We start from the raw sequence: 21,367 nt of genomic DNA on the forward strand, positions 1-21,367 counted from the left end.
ATCACTAACTGACCATATGCATATTTTCATTTGGCAGGTAGAAGAAAAATTGGCATTGCAGAGACAGATCCATGAAGATTGCATAAGTCGTGCTCCAGATATCTTAGTACGACTCAGATCCCACACTGTTTGGGAAGGCATGGCTGTAAAGCTTTTCTTCACGGTACAAGGATATCCTACACCTCTTGTGCAGTGGTGAGTAGAAACTCCAGCAGCTTTTATACAAGACATTGCCTGCCATGAGGCAAGGTGAAAAAAGGTTCATGACCTGGAATCATCACCATCCCATCTGCAAATGTGGACAGTGCTCAAATAAAATCCAAGCAGTGTCACCTCTGTCGTCAGGGCTGTCAGTATGTATAGCCAAAATATTTTTGGTTAAAATAGGGATTAGTTAAATTCCCTATCAGTTTCTTTTTTTTGTTTGCAGTGTTCCCTTTGGTAGATTTCCCTTCATGTCCTACAGATACAACTTAAAGTGAGGGGAACGCTCTACAAAGTGAGAAAGGTTCCCTTATTAGACAATTGTCACCAAAACAGCTTTTCTGTTTTGGGGTGTGTGCTATAAGCAATTGTGACTCGTCAGGTGGTGTGGTGGGTGAACAAACTCCCCAATACAGACATACTGTGTGTCTGCACAACGTCCTGTACCTCTGATTTGACAGCCAAATGAAAACTGATCACGCCAACAGAAATCAGCTTCTGTGCTTTGTGTGATTAATTTAGAACAAGGAAGAAAAGTGACTGGCGTGATAAATCAGGTACTTCAAATAGAAGAAGTACCTGAAAATAATGGAGAACACACACTTGTTTAAGGAAACATACACTTTAATGGCATTTGTACAACTTTGGATTTGACTCAGGGGCTAATAGAGAGGGTAAATAACAGCAAATAAAACATGTCAGGGGTTTTAATATTTTCCTACTCTTTAAAAAAACTAATTTGGGCTATACATACAGTACACTTGAACACCCCGGTCACACAGATCACGACATTGAAATCATGCTACAGTACTTTGCTTGAAGTAGGTGCTACTTGGAAGATATCTGTGTGACTTTGGGCACAGATGTCTATGCAAGTTGCACCTGAACTTGCAAAAAAGTAGTGTAGGAACTACTTTCAAAATTGGTGTGACTCCAATGGAGTCGGAGTGGCACCAATTTGACCACTTCCAATGCGGACAATAGGGTGCAATTTGTCATCCGATTTGAAACTGATTTCAAATTGCATGACAAGTCGCAGCGGTGTGAACAGGGGAAAAATCTTTTTTTTCTGTAAAATATATATATATATTGTAAGGGATCTTCCCGGGGTAGGGTGTGTTTGGACACAGTTCACAGCAGACTTGGAATTTATAAAGCAGATCTTGGCGTTTATTCGTGGTACAAACAGTCCAGCAAACAAAATATACAGCAACACCATGCTTTCTAAGTACAACAAAAATAAAAGTCCTAGCCCGGCTGGGCGCTTACTAACAGGTTCTGCTCACCTATCTGACACTTACAAACACAGCGTCTTTCGCCTGGATATCGCAGGGTGAGTTTTAGCTCCAGCAGTGGCTGTGCTTGCAGCTTCCTTCAACACACAGATTGTTCATTCCCTGGCTGAGAGCAACCACCTGCAGACCCTGCAGTGCCTTTAGCTTCCCAGGCTAATTAGGATCAAAGCTCACCTGATCCCAAACCCAGAACTGGATCGGGGGATGTGGAATGACAGGTCCCTCTACCAAACCTACCTGCCATTCCATATAAACCCAGGCCCGGCAAAATTAAATAACAACTCAGCAGCATATCGCTGCTGAGAAACTGATCCATCCTGGATTTACCATCTCACACTGTGTAGCAACCTAGGTGAGATGTACACCCCCTCGATCACTTCTCCAGTGACATGTCTACATATCCCCCCCTCTTTTTCAGACCGGAGGGCTGAGCCTTTTGTCCCCACAGACAACTTACCCTTGACAATGCGTCAGCATTTGCCTGTAATTTCCCTGGCCTGTGTTCCACCGTGAAATTAAAGTTTTGTAGGGAGAGAAACCATCTAGTCACTCTTGCATTTCTCTCCTTGTTTAACTTCATCCATGTTAGGGGGGCATGGTCTGTCACCAACTTAAATTTCCTGCCTAGCAAGTAATACTTTAAAGATTCTAGGGCCCACTTTACTGCCAAACATTCTCGCTCCACAATGGCATAATTTTTCTCGGCCGGGGTTAGTTTTCTACTCAAGTACGTCACTGGATGCTCCTCACCATTCACTACTTGTGAGAGTACTGCACCTAAGCCTGTGTTAGAGGCATCTGTCTGGACCAGAAATTCTCGCCTGAAATCGGGGGTAACTAACACAGGTGGTTGGCACAAGGCAGACTTAAGGCTTTGGAAAGCCTTCTCGGCCTCTGGGGTCCACGTGACCATTGCTGTCTTTCCGCCCTTTGTCAAGTCAGTTAGTGGAGCAGCAACTGAGGCAAAGTTCGGCACAAATCTACGGTAATACCCCGTAATACCCAGGAAAGCTCTAACCTGTTTCCTTGTCAGGGGTCTAGGCCAATTCTGTATTGCCTCAATTTTATTTAGCTGTGGCTTAATCAACCCTCTCCCAATAATGTAGCCCAGATATTTGGCCTCTTCTAGGGCTAGAGCACACTTCTCGGCATTTATGGTCAACCCCGCATCACTTATGGCATCCAACACGGCCTGTACCTTACAGAGGTGACTTTCCCAATCAGGGCTAAAAATGACCACATCATCGAGGTAGGCAGCTGAGTAATCACGATGTGGTCGCAGAATCAAGTCCATCAACCTCTGGAAAGTTGCAGGCGCTCCATGTAACCCGAATGGCATCACTACATACTGGAATAGCCCATCAGGGGTGGAGAATGCAGTTTTCTCTTTAGCCTCACCAGAAAGTGGAATCTGCCAGTAGCCCTTTGTGAGATCGAGAGTGGTTATGTACCTGGCGTTACCCAACTTCTCAATCAACTCATCTACCCTGGGCATAGGATACGCATCGAACTTGGAGATCTCATTCAACTTTCTGAAATCGTTACAGAACCTCCAAGTTCCATTGGGCTTTGGGATTAGCACAATTGGGCTGGACCATTCACTCTGTGACACCTCAATTACCCCCAGAGCAAGCATACGTTTTACCTCGGCAGATACGGCTTCCCTACGTGCCTCCGGTATCCTATAGGGCTTAAGGTTTACTCTGCTTCTAGGCTCAGTTTCAATGTGATGATGGATGAGGTGTGTATGCCCTGGGAGGTCAGAGAACTTGTTTTTGTTTTTCTGTAAAAATTCCTGAGCCTCCTGTTTCTGTGACACTGATAGAGTATCACCTACCTTGACTGGAGGGATTGGTTGTGACAAATCATTAACAGTATTTGTCGCCACCAAGGATTCCCTGTCTTTCCAGGGCTTGATCAAGTTTATGTGATAAACTTGGAAAGGCTTCCTTCTACCTGGTTGGTGCACCTTGTAGTTCACCTCACTGATCTTTTCAACAATTTCATAAGGACCTTGCCACTTCGCCAAGAATTTACTCTCAACAGTGGGGACTAGTATAAGGACCCTATCGCCTGGGTTGAATGTCCTGATTCTTGCGGACCGGTTGTAAATTCTACTTTGGGCCTCTTGAGCCCTCTGGAGGTGTTCCCTTACCAGGGGCATTACAGTGGCTATACGGTCCTGCATTTGTGCTACATGCTCAATAACACTCTTGTATGGGGTGGACTCATTCTCCCATGTCTCTTTTGCAATGTCCAGTAGACCCCTAGGGTGATGACCATAGACCAACTCGAATGGTGAGAACCCTGTGGACGCTTGGGGCACCTCCCTAATAGCAAACATGAGGTAGGGTAATAAATGATCCCAGTCACGACCATCTTTTGCCACCACTTTCTTCAACATATGTTTCAAAGTTTTATTAAATCTCTCCACCAATCCGTCCGTCTGGGGGTGGTACACAGAGGTACGGATGTGTGAGATTTTAAATAGTTTGCATAATTCCTTCATTACTTTCGACATAAATGGCGTACCTTGGTCAGTTAGGATTTCTTTGGGGATCCCAGTCCTAGAGAACATATAAAACAACTCACGTGCAATTGTTTTAGATGCAGTGTTTCTTAAGGGTACAGCCTCAGGATAGCGGGTCGCATAATCCAGGACTACCAAAATATACTGGTGTCCTCTAGCTGACTTTACAATGGGACCCACTAAATCCATGGCAATACGCTCAAAAGGCACCTCTATAATAGGGAGCGAAACCAAAGGACTGCGAAAATGTGACACTGGGGCACTAACCTGACATGTGGGGCACGACTCACAGTATTTTTTAATGTCATCATATATGGCCGGCCAAAAAAACCTCTGGAGAACCCTCTCTCGCGTTTTGTCAGTCCCCAAGTGTCCCCCAAGAACATGGTTATGTGCCATGTCAAGCACCTGACGCCGGTACGGCTTAGGTACCAGAAGCTGTTCCACAATCTCATCTTTAACCTTATTGACTCTATAGAAAAGATCATTAGTCACCGAAAAATTTGGAAATCTTTTTTCAGCATCTGGTTCCTGAGGTACCCCGTTCATAACAGCAACCTGCTCTCTCGCATTTTTGAGAGTGGGGTCCTGTAATTGTGCAGTCCCAAAATTATCGCTAGACACCTCTAAGTCTAGTATATTTTGCTCAGTGGGAGGAGCCTCCTCCTCCCCAGCCAGGACCTGCAAAGGAAAACAATCATTTTCATCCTGCACATTTTTATCATTCACAGTGGACAAGGCAACCCCCTTAGAGGTATCCTCACTCCTTTTGGGGATTTTTCTTTTTTCCCAAAGAGCCCAGAATAATGGAAAATCGCGCCCCAATATTACATTATGCATGAGGTTTTTAACCACACCCACTTCATATTGTACGGTGCCTTGTTCAGTCCCGACTTTAGCCAGCACTATAGGGTACACTTTTGTATCACCATGTATGCACACAACACTCATATGCTTTTTAGACTCTAAGTCCCCAGTCACCAGGCTAGCATGCACCAAGGTTACAAGGCTTCCTGAGTCCATTAACGCTTTAACAGGAAAGTCATTGATTGTGATGTTGCAGATTTGCGGTTCAGTCTCTAGTCCAGGAACTGCAGCACAAGATGGTTCCGCAAATAGCGACTGACGCCGGCTAGCGTCACATTCCATGGGTTCAGAGGTAAGAGGGCAATGGGCAGACACGTGTCCCGCCTCATGGCATCTCCAACACTGGATAGGGCCTGGTCTCTTTGGCAAGGAGTCCTTTTCAGAGCCCCTTAGCCACCCGGGACCATCACCAGTCTTTTGTCCCTGAGACACCACTTGAGCCCTTTTCCCCCCATCAGCACCCCTCCACACTCCCCCAATAGATGGAAGTCTCTTACCAGCTGACGGCACAGATCTGGCGCTCCGGGGAGGTGAAGATGCTGCAGGAACATCACGGAGGTAGTCCTCAGTCGCCTGGAACCTCTCCACAAGGTTGACAAGTTCGTTTGCGTTCCTAGGATCACCTTGTCCCACCCAGCGTTGCAGGTCAGTAGGAAGCGCTCGGAGGTAGCGATCCATCACGACCTTCTCTAGGATTTGTGCAGGAGTAGAAGTGTCTGGCTCCAACCACTTTCTTGCCAAATGGATTAGGTCATACATCTGGGACCTCGCTGATTTGTCCAGACTGTAGCTCCAGTTGCGTACCCTCCGGGCACGGACTGCAGTAGTAACTCCTAGTCGGGCAAGTAGCTCCTCTTTTAGCCGAGTATAGTCCTTAACCTCTTGCTCACTGAGGTCATAGTAGGCCTTTTGAGGTTCACCTGTTAAATAGGGCGCAATTACCTCTGCCCACTCAGCGGCTGGTAACTTCTCTCGCTCAGCCACGCGCTCAAATACTGTTAGATAGGCCTCAACATCGTCCTCAGCAGTCATCTTTTGCAGCGCTTTCTGCACAGTCCTTCTCCCAAAAAAAATCTCTGGAGCGGCTCCCTCCATTGTGGGTGGATTAGCAACCACAGGCGCCTCTCGATTTACTATCAGGTGCTCGATAAGTTGTTGTTGGCTTTGGCGCAAAGCTTGCAACTCTTCCTTATGCATCTGATGTTGTGCCGCCATGTACTGTTCATGTCGTCTATTGGCCTCTGTCTGCGCCTGCTGTTGTTCAGCCATGGACTGTTCATGTCGTCTATTGGCCTCTGTCTGAGCCTGCTGTTGTTGCAAACTCACTTGCATAAACTGCTTCAGCATCTCCTCCATGTTGCTGGACTGTTCTTGGAGTGTAGTTGCAGCTTTCACCCAGGACATCAGCAGCTGTAGCCAAGTCTGTCCACACCGTTGCCCCTAGCAACCGTGTTGCCCGCTACCTCCACCAATTGTAAGGGATCTTCCCGGGGTAGGGTGTGTTTGGACACAGTTCACAGCAGACTTGGAATTTATAAAGCAGATCTTGGCGTTTATTCGTGGTACAAACAGTCCAGCAAACAAAATATACAGCAACACCGTGCTTTCTAAGTACAACAAAAATAAAAGTCCTAGCCCGGCTGGGCGCTTACTAACAGGTTCTGCTCACCTATCTGACACTTACAAACACAGCGTCTTTCGCCTGGATATCGCAGGGTGAGTTTTAGCTCCAGCAGTGGCTGTGCTTGCAGCTTCCTTCAACACACAGATTGTTCATTCCCTGGCTGAGAGCAACCACCTGCAGACCCTGCAGTGCCTTTAGCTTCCCAGGCTAATTAGGATCAAAGCTCACCTGATCCCAAACCCAGAACTGGATCGGGGGATGTGGAATGACAGGTCCCTCTACCAAACCTACCTGCCATTCCATATAAACCCAGGCCCGGCAAAATTAAATAACAACTCAGCAGCATATCGCTGCTGAGAAACTGATCCATCCTGGATTTACCATCTCACACTGTGTAGCAACCTAGGTGAGATGTACACCCCCTCGATCACTTCTCCAGTGACATGTCTACAATATATATATATATATATATATATATATATATATATAAAATTTCAGCCTTGTCCTAAACTTCATACTCAGAATACCCTTCTGTATATTATTATTCTTGGTGCTTGCACTTATCAGTAGACATAACAAGCCATAGATAAGTTCAATGGCAGAAAAAAAATAATTCACAAATCTGATTTTTATAACAGCATGGCTCCTAATGTATAGAATACAGCTTAAAAAGATGAATTTCATTGTTTCAATATAATCCTCTAAAAATATATCACAGAAATTATTATTGCAGTACTTTAGCTTGTTCATTATAGCAAAATCGTGCGTACTCAAAACTCGAAAAAAATATTTTAGCTCAGAAATGTGTTTTCCTAAAACTGAAAATTCAAGCAGCTTTATATTTGGAACCTTTGTGTTAGATCTAGTTGAGGTTTCTACTGTATTTCCTCATATGCAAATGATAGTATATTTAGTAATGATTTCCTGCATGTCATATCATTCAGTCTACAAGCTGTTTTTTTCACCAGCTTGTTTTTATTACACACATTCTATAACAAAAAAGTCTTGAAAGTAATTTCAGTGTTCGTTTTTCAATTTTATTTCCTGTTTAATGTCTTTCTTGCACATTTTAAAACTTTGAATGGTTCACGTGCCCTATAGCAGCACAGCAAACACTTAAATCCAATTTTGAAAAGCTCTAAAAGGTGAATGCCCAGCTTAAGCTTGCCATTAGCTATAATTAAGTGGTGTGTTGCATTTGCAATGCACAGAATAACTTCTTCTTTGCATTGCAGTGTCAGTGCACTTCAGGACTGTGTAACTATAACGTACTTGTTTTTTTAATAAAACAATTTCGTTTATGGGGATAAAATTACCACTTCTTTTTTTTGATTAGGTATAAGAATGAATCTTTGATTAGCCCAGCAAGTGATCCAGGAAAGTATAGAATTGAAAGTAAATATGGAGTGAATAGTTTGGAAATCTACAGGTAAGTAGACAGCATTTGCTTATACTAAGTAACTAGTTGTGTTTACCTGTTACATTGGTAATAGTATGATCTTTAAAGTGGATGGAAACCCTCTCCTATACCCAGTGAAGTGACTGGCATTAGGTGATACACAGAGATGAAACAAATCCTCCTACATAAGTCCTACATGTGTATCTGCTGTTTTCCCCCCTCTAGACTCGTTGGAAAGTGCACATCATGTTACTGACTTTTCTTTCTCAATCAGCAGTGAGTGTGGAGTATGGGCTTACACTGTGTGAGAGCTGATTGGAGGAAAGGCACACACCCCCACTCCACATAGGCAGAGGAACGAAGGAACTTGCAGAGCTGTACTGTGAATAGACAAGCTCTCTGCTTATTTATCTCTAAGTTCCCTCCCCAACACAAATGTCCAGCTTCTGTCATCTTGTGTGCCGGAGAACTTGTCAGAGGAACAGAGCTGCAGAAAGACACAGCACTTAGAGCTTTGGAGAGAGATAAGTAAACACTACAGAGAGAAATGCCCAGGTCAGATTCACGAATGAGGTTTACAACCACTTTGAAGTGGTTGTAAACCCTCATATGTATCCAGCGAAGGGACTAGATGATTAGTGATTAGCCTGGTGACTAGATGATTAGATGATTCACAGAGATTTAACAATTAATCCTACATAAGTTAGAGCTGTGTTTTCGTAGTCATGTCTTCTGAAGATCGCTCTGAAAACACACAGAAGAAATAATTTATTTTTAGTTCTAGGAGCAGGGGGCACAGATCTGAAATCTTCACACAACTGGAATGGACTCTGAGCTCTGGACAGAAGGGACACACCCCCTCCACATAGTTTAGAGCACCGATATGCAATTAGTGGACCTCCAGCTGTTGCAAAACTACAAGTCCCATCATGCCTCTGCCTCTGGGTGTCATGCTTGTGGCTGTCAGAATCTTGCAATGCATCATGGGACTTGTAGTTCTGAAACAGCTGGAGGTCCGCTAATTGCATATCCCTGGTTTAGAGCAAGCACAGATGTGGAAAACAATCACAGGCTGAGTACTGTAGCTTTCTCCCCTGTTGCCATTGTAACTCCTGGTGTTGGGAAAAGATGCCAGAACTGAGTCATGATGATAAGATAATAGAAGAACCAGGCAGCAAATAGAAAAGACACTCAGCGCTTTGGAGAGAGACAAGAACACAGTATATTTCATGTCTGAGGTTTACAGACACTTTAAGAGGATCTGGACTCTATTCCACAATGTGGGGTTGGTTTACTAAAGGCAAATAGGCTGTTCATTTTGCAAGAGAATTTTCCTATGAATGCGGTAAAATTGTATTTTGCAAAGAATATACAGGCTTGCAGAGAAAAAACAAACTGCATTTTTGCTTGCAATTGTTTGGTTGATTGAAGTCAGTAGAGCCCCACCTCATTCATTAAGCTCTGGGTATAATTCCCTTGCAGAGTGCAACTGCATTTTCAAAGTAAACAATTTGCTTTTAATAAATCAACCCCACATTGCGAAATAAGGCATGCCTTGTTCCACTTTGTGGAGTTGATTTAATAAAGGCAAATAGAATGTTCACTTTTCAAGGGAATTTTCCCCAGGGCTTACTGAATGTGGTGAAATTTCACTTTGCAAAGAATACTCAATCATATGCAAGGAATATATATATTTTTTTCTTGCAAATGATTGGATGATGAAAGTCAACAGAGCTCCGCCTATTCCATTAAGCACCCTTGCAGCGTGAACAGTCGATTTGCCATTAGTAAATCAGACCCTCTGTCTTTTTGTGGAGATCTTCTTGGTAAAGGCAATAATTTGCTTGCATCATATCAAGAGATTATTTTTGATATAGTGCTAAAAATGTAGCAATAGAATCCTTAGTGCAAAATATGTGTGATTAGGGATGAGCCGAACACCCCCCTGTTCGGTTCGCACCAGAACCTGCGAACAGACCTAAACTTAGTGTGAACTTTAGAACCCTATTAAAGTCTATGGGACTCGAACGTTCACAATCTAAAGTGCTCATTTTAAAGGGTAATATGCAGGTTACTGTCCTAAAAAGTGTTTGGGGACCCGGGTCCTGCCCCAGGGGACATGGATCAATGCAAAAAAAAGTTTTATAAACGGCCGTTTTTTCAGGAGCAGTGATTTTAATAATGATTAAAGTGAAACAATAAAAGTGTAATATTCCTTTAAATTTCGTAGCTGGGGGGTATCTATAGTATGCCTGTGAAGGGGCGCATGTTTCTGGTGCTTAGAACTGTCCCTGCACAAAGTGTCATTTGTGCAGGAAAAAAAGTCTTTTAAAATCACTTGCGGCTATTGTCGGGTCCCGTAATACAGAGAACACTCAATGAGTGTTCTCTGCATTAGCCGACAATTCATTCATTCATTGATTAAAAAAAAAAAAGCGTGGGGGTTCCCCTAAATTCAATTACCAGGCCCTTCAGGTCTGACATGGATATTAAGGGGAACCCCGTGTCAAATTAAATTTTTTTTTTACGTGGGGGTCCCCCTAAATATCCATAACCAGACCCTTCAGGTCTGATATGGATATTAAGGGGAACCCCGCATCAAATTAAAAAAAAATTGACGTGGGGGTCCCCCTAAAAATCCATATCAGACTCTTTATCCAAGCACGCAACCTGGCAGGCCGCAGGAAAAGAGGGGGGGACGAGAGAGCGCCCCCCCTCCCTCCTGAACCGTACCAGGCCACATACCCTCAACATTGGGAGGGTGCTTTGGGGGTCTGTGACCCCTCAAAGCACCTTGTCCCCATGTTGATGAGGACAAGGGCCTCATCCTCACAACCCTGGCCGTTGGTTTTGAGGGTCTGCGGGCGGGGGGGCTTATCAGAATCTGGAAGCCCCCTTTAACAAGGGGACCCCCAGATCCCGCCCCCCCTGTTTGAAATGGTAAGGGGGTACAAAAGTACCCCTACCATTTCACAAAGAAAGTGTCAAAATGGTTAAATAAGACAAACACACTTTTGAAAAATTCCTTTATTAAAAATAAAAAAAATAAAAAAAAGATTCCAGCGGTGCTAATCCACTCTTGCTATCCAGCGACGGGTCTCCGGGGTCCAGCGATGGATGATCATATCCAGCGACGGGGGATCTCTCAGTCCAGCGCTGTCCATACATCCTTCTTCTGTCTCCACTCCGGAGACACTGCAGAGATCCCAGCGCTGACGTTTCTTATATTAGGAGGGCGGGGCCACCCGTCACCTGACCCCGCCCCTCTGACGCTGGAGAGGGAAGCCAGGGGTTCCCCAGTGACGTGTGGGTGACCCGCCCCCTCTGATGTAACGCAGGTTTCCGTTACATCAGAGGGGGCGGGGTCACCCACACGTCACTGGGGAACCCCTGGCTTCCCTCTCCAGCGTCAGAGGGGCGGGGTCAGGTGACGGGTGGCCCCGCCCTCCTAATATAAGAAACGTCAGCGCTGGGATCTCTGCAGTGTCTCCGGAGTGGAGACAGAAGAAGGATGTATGGACAGCGCTGGACTGAGAGATCCCCCGTCGCTGGATATGATCATCCATCGCTGGACCCCGGAGACCCGTCGCTGGATAGCAAGAGTGGATTAGCACCGCTGGAATCTTTTTTTTATTTTTAATAAAGGAATTTTTCAAAAGTGTGTTTGTCTTATTTAACCATTTTGACACTTTCTTTGTGAAATGGTAGGGGTACTTTTGTACCCCCTTACCATTTCAAACAGGGGGGGGGGGCGGGATCTGGGGGTCCCCTTGTTAAAGGGGGCTTCCAGATTCTGATAAGCCCCTTCGCCCGCAGACCCTCACAACCAACGGCCAGGGTTGTGAGGATGAGGCCCTTGTCTTCATCAACATGGGGACAAGGTGCTTTGAGGGGTCACAGACCCCCAAAGCATCCTCCCAATGTTGAGGGTATGTGGCCTGGTACGGTTCAGGAGGGAGGGGGGGCCGCTCTCTCGTCCCCCCCTCTTTTCCTGCGTCCTGCCAGGTTGCGTGCTCGGATAAAAGGTCTGATATGGATTTTTAGGGGGACCCCCACGTCAATTTTTTTTTCAATTTGATGCGGGGTTCCCCTTAATATCCATATCAGACCTGAAGGGTCTAGTTATGGATATTTAGGGGGACCCCCACGTCAATTTTTTTTTTGACACGGGGTTCCCCTTAATATCCATGTCAGACCTGAAGGGCCTGGTAATTGAATTTAGGGGAACCCCTACGCTTTTTTTTTATTTATTTTTTATCAATGAATGAATGAATTGTCGGCTAATGCAGAGAACACTCATTGAGTGTTCTCTGTATTACGGGACCCGACAATAGCCGCAAGTGATTTTAAAAGACTTTTTTCCCTGTACAAATGACACTTTGTGCAGGGACAGTTCTAAGCACCAGAAACATGCGCCCCTTCACAGGCATACTATAGATACCCCCCAGCTACGAAATTTAAAGGAATATTACACTTTTATTGTTTCACTTTAATCATTATTAAAATCACTGCTCCTGAAAAAACGTCCGTTTTTAAAACTTTTTTTTGCATTGATCCATGTCCCCTGGGGCAGGACCCGGGTCCCCAAACACTTTTTAGGACAGTAACCTGCATATTACCCTTTAAAATTAGCACTTTAGATTTCTCCCATAGACTTGTACAGGGTGTTCCGGCTTTTCGAATTTGCTGCGAACAGCCCAAATTGTTCACTGTTCGCTGAACTCGAAGCTCATCCCTATGTGTGATAAATAAATCTGTGCTAAAAATACCACAAATCATAAAGTGCATGGACATAAAATGGAACACATCCATAAAAAAACTCATACAACAATTCAATTCAAACTGCAATTCCTGTGTAGCAATAGCAGAAAGCAATTCAAATTAGCTCATAAAGTGTCCATATCAAATCAGAGAAGTAGGTGTTAACTCTTCCACCGCAGACCCACTTTCCCTAAACACAGAGACTCATCAATCCAAATTGACCTCTTAAACCAATAAGTGGGTTTTAGAAGACTTTTATATAAAATTCATAGATAAACTGCTGTCAATATTGGAACCACACCTCCAGGGGTCTCAGGGTAACACTCATAAATGGATTAGCGGGGAAGAAGGAGACCATCATAGCACAACTAATTTATCAAGGGCAAATTCAAACTAGAACAGACAGGCTTCCAGAGCGCTTTACCTCTCTGGCAAATGTCTGTTGCCGACTGAGGTATGGGGCAGTATGGTGCGCGATTTTTGTACAAACTTTTTTTTGAAGTATGCAAAAGTACACTTCATTCATGTCGCTGTAGTTAAAGTTAAACACAAAAGACATTAAAATCACTAACACAGCATAAATGCTCACCCACCACTAAGATATGTCAACTCAATATCAGTTGCATCATACAATATGTCAACTCAATACCAGTAGCATCATACAACAGCCATGGAAGACTCTCACACTGTTTGCCCAAAAAAAAAAAAAACAGAATATCATCCAAAGTAAATTATAATTTTGTGGAGACTTAAAACCTTTGTCAGGGTCTATTACTGTTAAAGTCCCTGCATGGGTGACCATACACATTACAATCTGACTGTACAATCAATGGAAAACTTGCAAGTTACCAAAACGATGCAATATTAGGATCTACCTAGTCTATCCTATTAATTTGATTTGTATCAAAATATAACCATAGTTGGTGGTAGTTCTAAAGGAGATTGTAACATATGGGGTCAGCTTAAAGCCCCTTACACACTGGGTGGGTTCCATTGGAGTCAGCGGGGAATCTGTCCATTGGTCCCCACTGAGCAGGCGGATGGTTGGTCCATGTCTGCTCCACTTTGCAAAGCAGACACAGACACAGTCTGCTATCCTCTATGGGCAGTTGCATGGAAGGTGACCATCTATCCATTTACACCCGACTGCCATCGCCCGACTGTCACTGCCTTTGCCTGCATGTCTCCACCAAACCACACACCCTAATGCATTTTGCCCTGCGCACCAGGGCTTATTTAAAGGATCTTAACCCCTTGGCTTGGTATTAGGACAAGCCTGCATCCTATCTTCTGGGACACATAGATATGCTTTCACCTATACTTTGAGCAGCGTCAGAAGCAATGGAACAGATCATTTTGGCCCAGGCCAGAAACCAGGAAGCACCTGAAGAAATGCAAAAAAAAAAAAAAAAATTAAAACAAGTAAATATATAGTGAGCCTTCCTATCTATTTACTAATGCCGACAGCATAAGGACTAAAAATAATTAATGTCTATTGAAAGAGTTTAGTTCCACTTTAATGTATGCTGCAGCCCAATTTTTCTCACTGCACTAGGTAGTGTTATTTGGTTTGCTTCAAGAAGGGTTATATCTGTATGGCGCGACTAAGTCAGTAAGAAGAGAGGGAAATCTGTGAAATTGGAAAAAAAATGAAAGTAAACAAAACATATGAGATAATGTTCCAGTTTTATGAGATCTGTAGTTTATTTTCCCCTGACAGCAGTCTCTATAACTGCTACAAAATGATGGGTGCACTTTAAGATTTTTCCCTTTCAAACTGATTTAACGGCTTAAATGAAAGTGCATAAAATGAATTATTGTGGGTCCTGGTTATAGTGCATTGGAATGGGGAACATTGGTTCATTTTTTTTTTTTTTTTTTACTTCAAAGAGTTTTAAATCAGAACTAGGAATATATAATTGACAATCTGAAGTCAACAGATCGTGTATAAAGGCAATGGGAGTGAACTAGAAATAATTCTGTTATCCGGTGAGAAATGACTAATGTCGTTCAGCGCTTTTCACTTTAATAATAGTGGGCTTGATCATAATATTTTAAACTTGGCTTAGGGTCAGACATTATTCTGCTTTTAAGAGTCCGCACAGAAGAATATTCCAGAAGCCATTCTCAAATGAAGTTTAGGTGGAAGGAGGTGAAAGGAGTGACTGCTTGACATGTAATGCAGAATAGACGCACTATAGAATGAAAGAAAGATATAAAAGAATGGAAGACTTGATTGATTTCAGTGCAATGGTATAAAATGCATTTGTGAATATAAAAGGGATTTTATGATGGGGGAACCCTTGGCCTTGAAACCTGAAGTGGTTTCATTATATGAATCCCAGAATTACTGAAATGTATTTCTAGCATGCTGCAGAAATCCATAGTAGAAGTAAAATGGACACAATGGCAAAAACGAAAAATACTTCTCAGATTGCAGAAAATTGATTGAATCAGAACATCCCACAAGTACAATGAAATTTCTATGAAAGCACATATTTTCTTTATAAATGCACATGTAACTAACTGAACACTCAGAGCTTTGTATAAAACGTATATAGATACCATGGTCTGCTGTAAACCATTGAACAGTTGTATTTTTCAAGTGTATAAATGGCATAATTACCTGAACCTGCCTCTCTCGTACCAGCCTCATCCCCTATAAAGCGCCACTCAGATTTTAAAATGGGGGGGGGGGGCAAATCAGAAGGCTAACCCAGTTCTTATACCTGCACATTTACTAGCATGGTACAAACATACAGAAGAATGCACAACATGAGCATAGTTGATGACTTCAATTATTGCCTAGTCTGAATGAGGTGGCTGACATGATGATGGCAAAGTATTCTGTAATGCTTACAAAGACAGAGGTGTCACCTCCTAGCTGTGCCTTCTGGCAAGAGCATATTATTCACAAAAATTAACTGGACAAATCACAAATGCTTTAGAAGCAAAGATAATTTACATGTGTATTTGAATAATGTCATAAATATATTATTACACATTATTTACTAAATACTATGTTTTACGAATCACAGACTAGGAGACATCTGAATGCTTACTAAAGATTCATATGTCCTAAAGACCACAGTAGTCTTTTCCCCACTTTGACTGACAGATGTAGTGCACTTGCAGTAAAGATTTATTAACTTTTTTTCTGTAGAAAAGGACACATCAGCTATCAGTGGCAGCACTTGATTACCCCCAGGTCTAAGAACGTGATGCTACAGTGCTGCTCCAGATGGCACTAGGACTGAACAAAAAAGACAAGGAAGGATACCTGTAGCCTCAACATTGATTAGGCAGAAGGCAGAGTCTGGTAGCAGAATTCTGGGACAGTCCTAAGTCAGGGCAGTTAATGGACAAGTGTAATGCAAAGACAGTTCCAGTGTTAGGGCAGGTAGCAAGCAAGCATACTCCTGTAAACAGTCTGAGGTCAAGTTCAGACAGCAACCCAAAAGAGTAATCTGGGCACCAGGCCAGGGTCAGCAATCAGAAATCAGCAGGCAGGAAGGGATCTAAAAAACAGAGCCCTGGGCTTGTGACACTTAAATACAGCACCAGGGGCATTTAGTCAATTAGTGCAGGGCTGCCAAAGGCCAGGAGTGTGTGGTCATTGGCCAATGTAAGGGGAGGGAGGCTAGCAGATGGAATGATCTACTGCCTACCAACAAGAATGCCCACCGCAGGCCTGACATTGCTGGCCAAGGGGTACAGATTGGGTGCTGTTTTTGATGCCCATAAATGATCCAGAGAGTGCTACCAAGTGGCAGAACAAAGGCAACAACGGTAATGCCGCGTACACACGACCGGACTTTTCGACAAACTAGACCTGGCGGTCTTCCCGACGGACTTTCTGCGGAATTCTGACGGACTTTCCGAATGAACGGACTTGGCCACACACAATCACACCAAAGTCCAGCTGATTTGAACGTGATGATGTATGATTGGACTAGAATATGGAAGTTCATAGCCAATAGCCAATAGCTGCCCTAGAATTGTTTTTTGTCCGTCAGACTAGCATACACACGAGCGGATTTCTCGATAGGAACTGGGTCTGGTGGAGTTCCGGTGAAAAAATTTGACACATGTTCTATTTCAAAAGTCCGTCATATTTTCAGACAGCAAACGTCCGATGGAGCCCACACACGATTGAATTGTTCCGACGCATTCATTCTGTCAGACCTTTGCTGTCGAAAAGACTGGTTGTGTGTACGCGGCATAAGAGTATAAGGCTGATTCATGCTCTTAGCAGTTTGTTTTTTCACTGTTCTGTGCGCATGCAGGTGTAAATGGGCCCACAGAGTTTCCCTTTGTTTTTTTACACTAAATTGCAGTACATAGGTGTGAACTTGACCCAATCTGGTGTTCATTTTTTATTATCTGAAAAGGTTAAAGTAGCTCACCCAAGTGACACCCAAGAGAAAGTATACTACAGCATCAAAATGGGTAGATGCTGGCACGCATTTTATCTCAATTATAGGTAAAGAAACATTGTTACTGAAGAAAAATCGAATGACACCAGCAAATTGTCCAGAAAACAAATAGGAAACAAGAAAATATATGTATTGTTTTATCATTTCCAGTTGAGCTATCATTTTATTTTTTGATTTGAGACTGATTTATTAAAGGAGTTGAGAATCTTTACTTAAAAATTGTATAAATGCTCACTTAATTTATCCAATTGCTTTTCACTTTGACAAAAATGGGCAGATGCTTTTCACACAGTATATGAAGATTCTTAACTCCTTTAGTAAATCACCCTCATTGTCTTGCAGCAGATGGCACATACCCCCCCCCCCCCCCGCTTGCTCTTCCCACCTGGCAGATTTCAGGCAGCAGCACTGTGACAGAGGCAGAGGTAAGCTGCGGTTCTGTCAATGTATCTCTGCCACACCCCCCCCTTGCACCTGTCAGCTGTGCTTGAGAGAGAGTGGCTCTGATTAGGCTCATTGTCCGCTCTGATTCCTCCCCATCCAATCAGCAGAGGTAGAGGGGAGGATCTAGGGCCATGTAGTCCCTGAAGACAGGTGGCCCCATGGTGGAAATGTTGGGGGAAACTACAGGCTCCAGGATGCTCAAATTTGGCGGTGCTACCCAGGGTACAGAGGGGTGAGAGGATGTGCCACGGGAAGCCATCTCCAGAGACAGAGGGAGACCATTTTTGCTGGCCAAAGAGTCAGGACTAAACACTGCCCCTAATGTTTGTTGCCCCGTTGCCCTTTTAAAGGGGTACCTTTTAGGAGACACTGTGCTACACCTTGACCAACCTTTAGAGTGCACTCTAAACCAGTATAGTATTATTGTAATTTTCTGACTATTTTCTGGTCATAATCCACAGCAAGGATAAAAGTATTTTCCGCTTTTGTCCGTATTTGTGTTGCAGTGATTTTTATTCAACCAGGTGTGTCAGAGGGGCTGAGGTTGTTCTTGGGATCAAGGCGCAGAACAGAACCCAAATGTACCAAGCGTATCCTTCTGGGTGTGCACAGCTGTCTGTTCAACAGAAGGCTGTCTAACAACCAAGCATCTGTTGAACGGTCATGTTGGAAAACCAGCATTTGATTACAGCCATTTGCTGCTGTGTATTCTGAGGGGGGTGGGGGGTAGTGGTCCTGTCAGAATAAAAAGTCTCAGTGGGAGAGATTCCTGCATCAACATAGCTTGTGTTGGATCTGTCAGTTTTTTTTAGTTCAACCCAATGACTGAATAAAAAAAATACTGTATGTGTGTACCCAGTTAGAGCAATAGGCGTACTTCAAATCATGACAGACAATGTCAACAAGGAGCCCTTGTGCAAAAAATAGGATTTATTCCCCCTCTCAACATACTAAAGCCTTGTACACTCTATTGGATTGTTGGCCAACAAAACCATGGACTTTTGTCAAAAGGGCGTTGGCCCAAACTTGTCTTGCATACACACGGCCGCACATATTGTTGGCTGACAATGATGAATGTAGTGATGTATTACATAGTTTATTTAGCGCCACCCGTATGGAGATTATGAAATTTCCAAATGCAGTGCATATTCTCTTCTTCTTTAATGGGATAATAATGAAGCTGCTTTGCTGGTGATACCGATGGAGTTATTGCAAACAAATTTTCAAAGGCTCTTTTATTTCTAGTGATTTCAATAATAATATTATTTTCCTTTTTTTTTATTTGGACAAGTTACCACAACACCATTATTCCGTAGTTTTTAAGATCAAAGATACAACTAGATTGGTGTCCCTTGTTAATTTTACACTGTATTTTTTTAAAATGCAACTGCCTACTCCCAAACTGTCATTTGAAGTAAAACATATAGCCAAGTATTATTCTACACTATTTTTTTATTGTGCATTAAAAAAAGAAAACAAATAAATTTAGACATGCTATCTGCCAATAGAACTTAACCAAAAAGTGCATTCTATGCATCCAAAAATATAGAAAATATAACAAATAAAATCATTATTCAACCAAAAGAATAATGTCAAAGCAATAACTACAAAGGCCAATAATAAATAACACGTTATCTCCTCCGATTCCGCAACATGGCTGGTTGACTAACGGCTGTTCAGAAACGAACTGAAAAGTGCAAAATGAAAAGTGCAAAATGAAAAATGTGAATCAACATTCACAAAACTTCTACTAACACAAAATTAGCAGAAGGAGCCCAAAGGGGCGTGCTGAAGACCTGAAAAACAATGTAGTATATCACTACGTTCGTAATTGTTGCCCAACAATTGTGTGGCCGTGTGTATGCAAGGCAAGTTTGGGCCAACGCCCTTTGGACGGTTTTATTGGCCAACAATCCAATCATGTGTATGAGGCTTAAGAGTCTTTTTATGAAACATTTCTGTGTGAATGTCACTCATCTGACACAAATAATTCCGTATTGGTGGCCAGGAGAGAAGTGCTGTGTTACATAAATGTCAGTGGTGGTATAACTCCCTTTCAGTGAAGATAATGGAAAAGAAAAAGTCCCCTTACATTGGTGTCATTGGTAGAAGGTCCTCTTACATCGGTATCAATGGCAAATGGGCCCTCTTACTGTCGTGTCAGTGGGAGAAATACACCTTTGTATTGGTGACAGTGGGATAAGTGTTTCCTTACACTGAAGATCAGTGCCACCTTTGGCTCTTTAAAATGAAATCGGTTCTAGAACTTTGAGTGGAAATCCCTCTGCTTACTGAATTGCTAGCTGGGGTTTACTGGTTCAAAGATCTGTGTTGTATTGATTATTTCTGCTGAAATAACAAAAACATTTACATTTTTTCAAATAGGACATTTAAAGACAGAGAATTTTTTTTACAGATACAGTGAACCTCAGAGGATGACCACAATACAAGTTGCCCCAGAGTAGTAATAACTGCTAAATTCCTAATAAACAGGCTGCCATTAGTTATTTGGTAAAGTGGATCCTTTTTCCACTTTAGATTCCAGTTATGGTTGCCTAGTATACTAGCTGTTTTACCCTGGGTATAAAGACAATTGTATGATCCAATATAGCATACAAGAACCATAGTACACTGTATTCAACTCCAGTGGAAAGTGAATAAAAAACAGGCTTCAGCTCAAGTCCCTGACCTTTTGCCATGCCCCTCTGATGTTTCATCCAGAATTGGGCTTAATCATACGATTGAGACCAATGCCATGAGCAATGGAGGGGACTTGAGGTAAAGCCTGCCTTTCACTGTTGATTACAGTGGACTGAGATACTTGTATGCTATATTGTATCTTGGGGCGATATATACTCTGTCTCTGTCAGCACCTGAATTACAGAGTATAAACCTGGGAGAATGATACTGTGGGCTTGGAGTGGGACCTCTCTGTTATGCAGATGTAGGGTATTTACATTTTCTTCACCTCTTGCTGCTTTACAATTGGTCACCAGATTCACTACAAATTAGCAAATGCATACAGAAAATTGTACCTCTATGAATTATGTAATTGCTTTAGAAATAATCATATCTTTCTTTATAGTGATATCTTCCATCTAAGCTATCTGGTGTACTTGTAGCTGTGTAACATATCCTGATAACCTGGCAATGAATGTAGCACTATGATATCAGGATGTGTTTCCAAGAATAGCAGTAGGGTTTATTTAAATGTCTGAACAAGCTCTAATGATACTTAATACAAATTCGTTCACCCTAGTTGCATCCCCAAAAATGGAAACAAAATTTGGATTTAGCTATTTAGGTTGTATTGAGTGTACTGCAGGCTAGCATATCTATGCTTGCTTCATGCACTTAAGTTTAGGGGAAATTAAAAGAACTTGTTTTGCATCTCATTTGATTCTATCCCAGTAGAAGTATAATTTAACTGAACCTTTAGTAAAAGCCGCCTCATTTTTACTGATCTATACAGTCATGGTATTCCAATAGTTCCAGATCCAATCCTGCTAAACACCTGAGGCCCATGAGACATGGAGGCCCAGGTTGATGCACATGTACACCCAGGAGAATCTTCACTGCCAAGCAAGCAGACCCTTCTCCGCTAGGCCACCACTCAATGCCAACCAGAATTGGTTTTAATATCCATACTCCTCCGGGTATTAGCTACACTGCTCTCTTCTTGGATGTCCAGCAGCATGAACCTCAACCTTGCAGCAGCATATAGATTTTTACAAAGCTGACCTTGGCTTACGCCTTCTGATTAAACATACTGGGGTTGATTTACTAAAGGCAAATTAACTGTGCATT

The 21,367-nt window shown here is 42.8% G+C and overlaps 1 protein-coding gene across 2 annotated transcripts in view; it reads left to right on the top strand.

Moving 5' to 3' along the window:
- MYOM2 (myomesin 2) overlaps positions 1–21,367 on the top strand; it is a 235,516-nt gene that overhangs the window by 49,192 nt on the left and 164,957 nt on the right. For both annotated transcript variants that reach the window (XM_077487771.1, XM_077487772.1), the window contains 2 exons: positions 38–195; positions 7,857–7,949. In XM_077487771.1, the coding sequence (XP_077343897.1) occupies positions 38–195; positions 7,857–7,949 (251 nt within the window). The remainder of the gene's footprint in view (positions 1–37; positions 196–7,856; positions 7,950–21,367) is intronic.

The sequence above is a fragment of the Lithobates pipiens genome, unplaced genomic scaffold (assembly GCF_037356315.1).
Source record: "Lithobates pipiens isolate NorthernLeopardFrog02 unplaced genomic scaffold, aLitPip1_a1.2 Scaffold_18, whole genome shotgun sequence".
In the NCBI taxonomy this organism is placed as follows: Eukaryota; Metazoa; Chordata; class Amphibia; order Anura; family Ranidae; genus Lithobates; species Lithobates pipiens.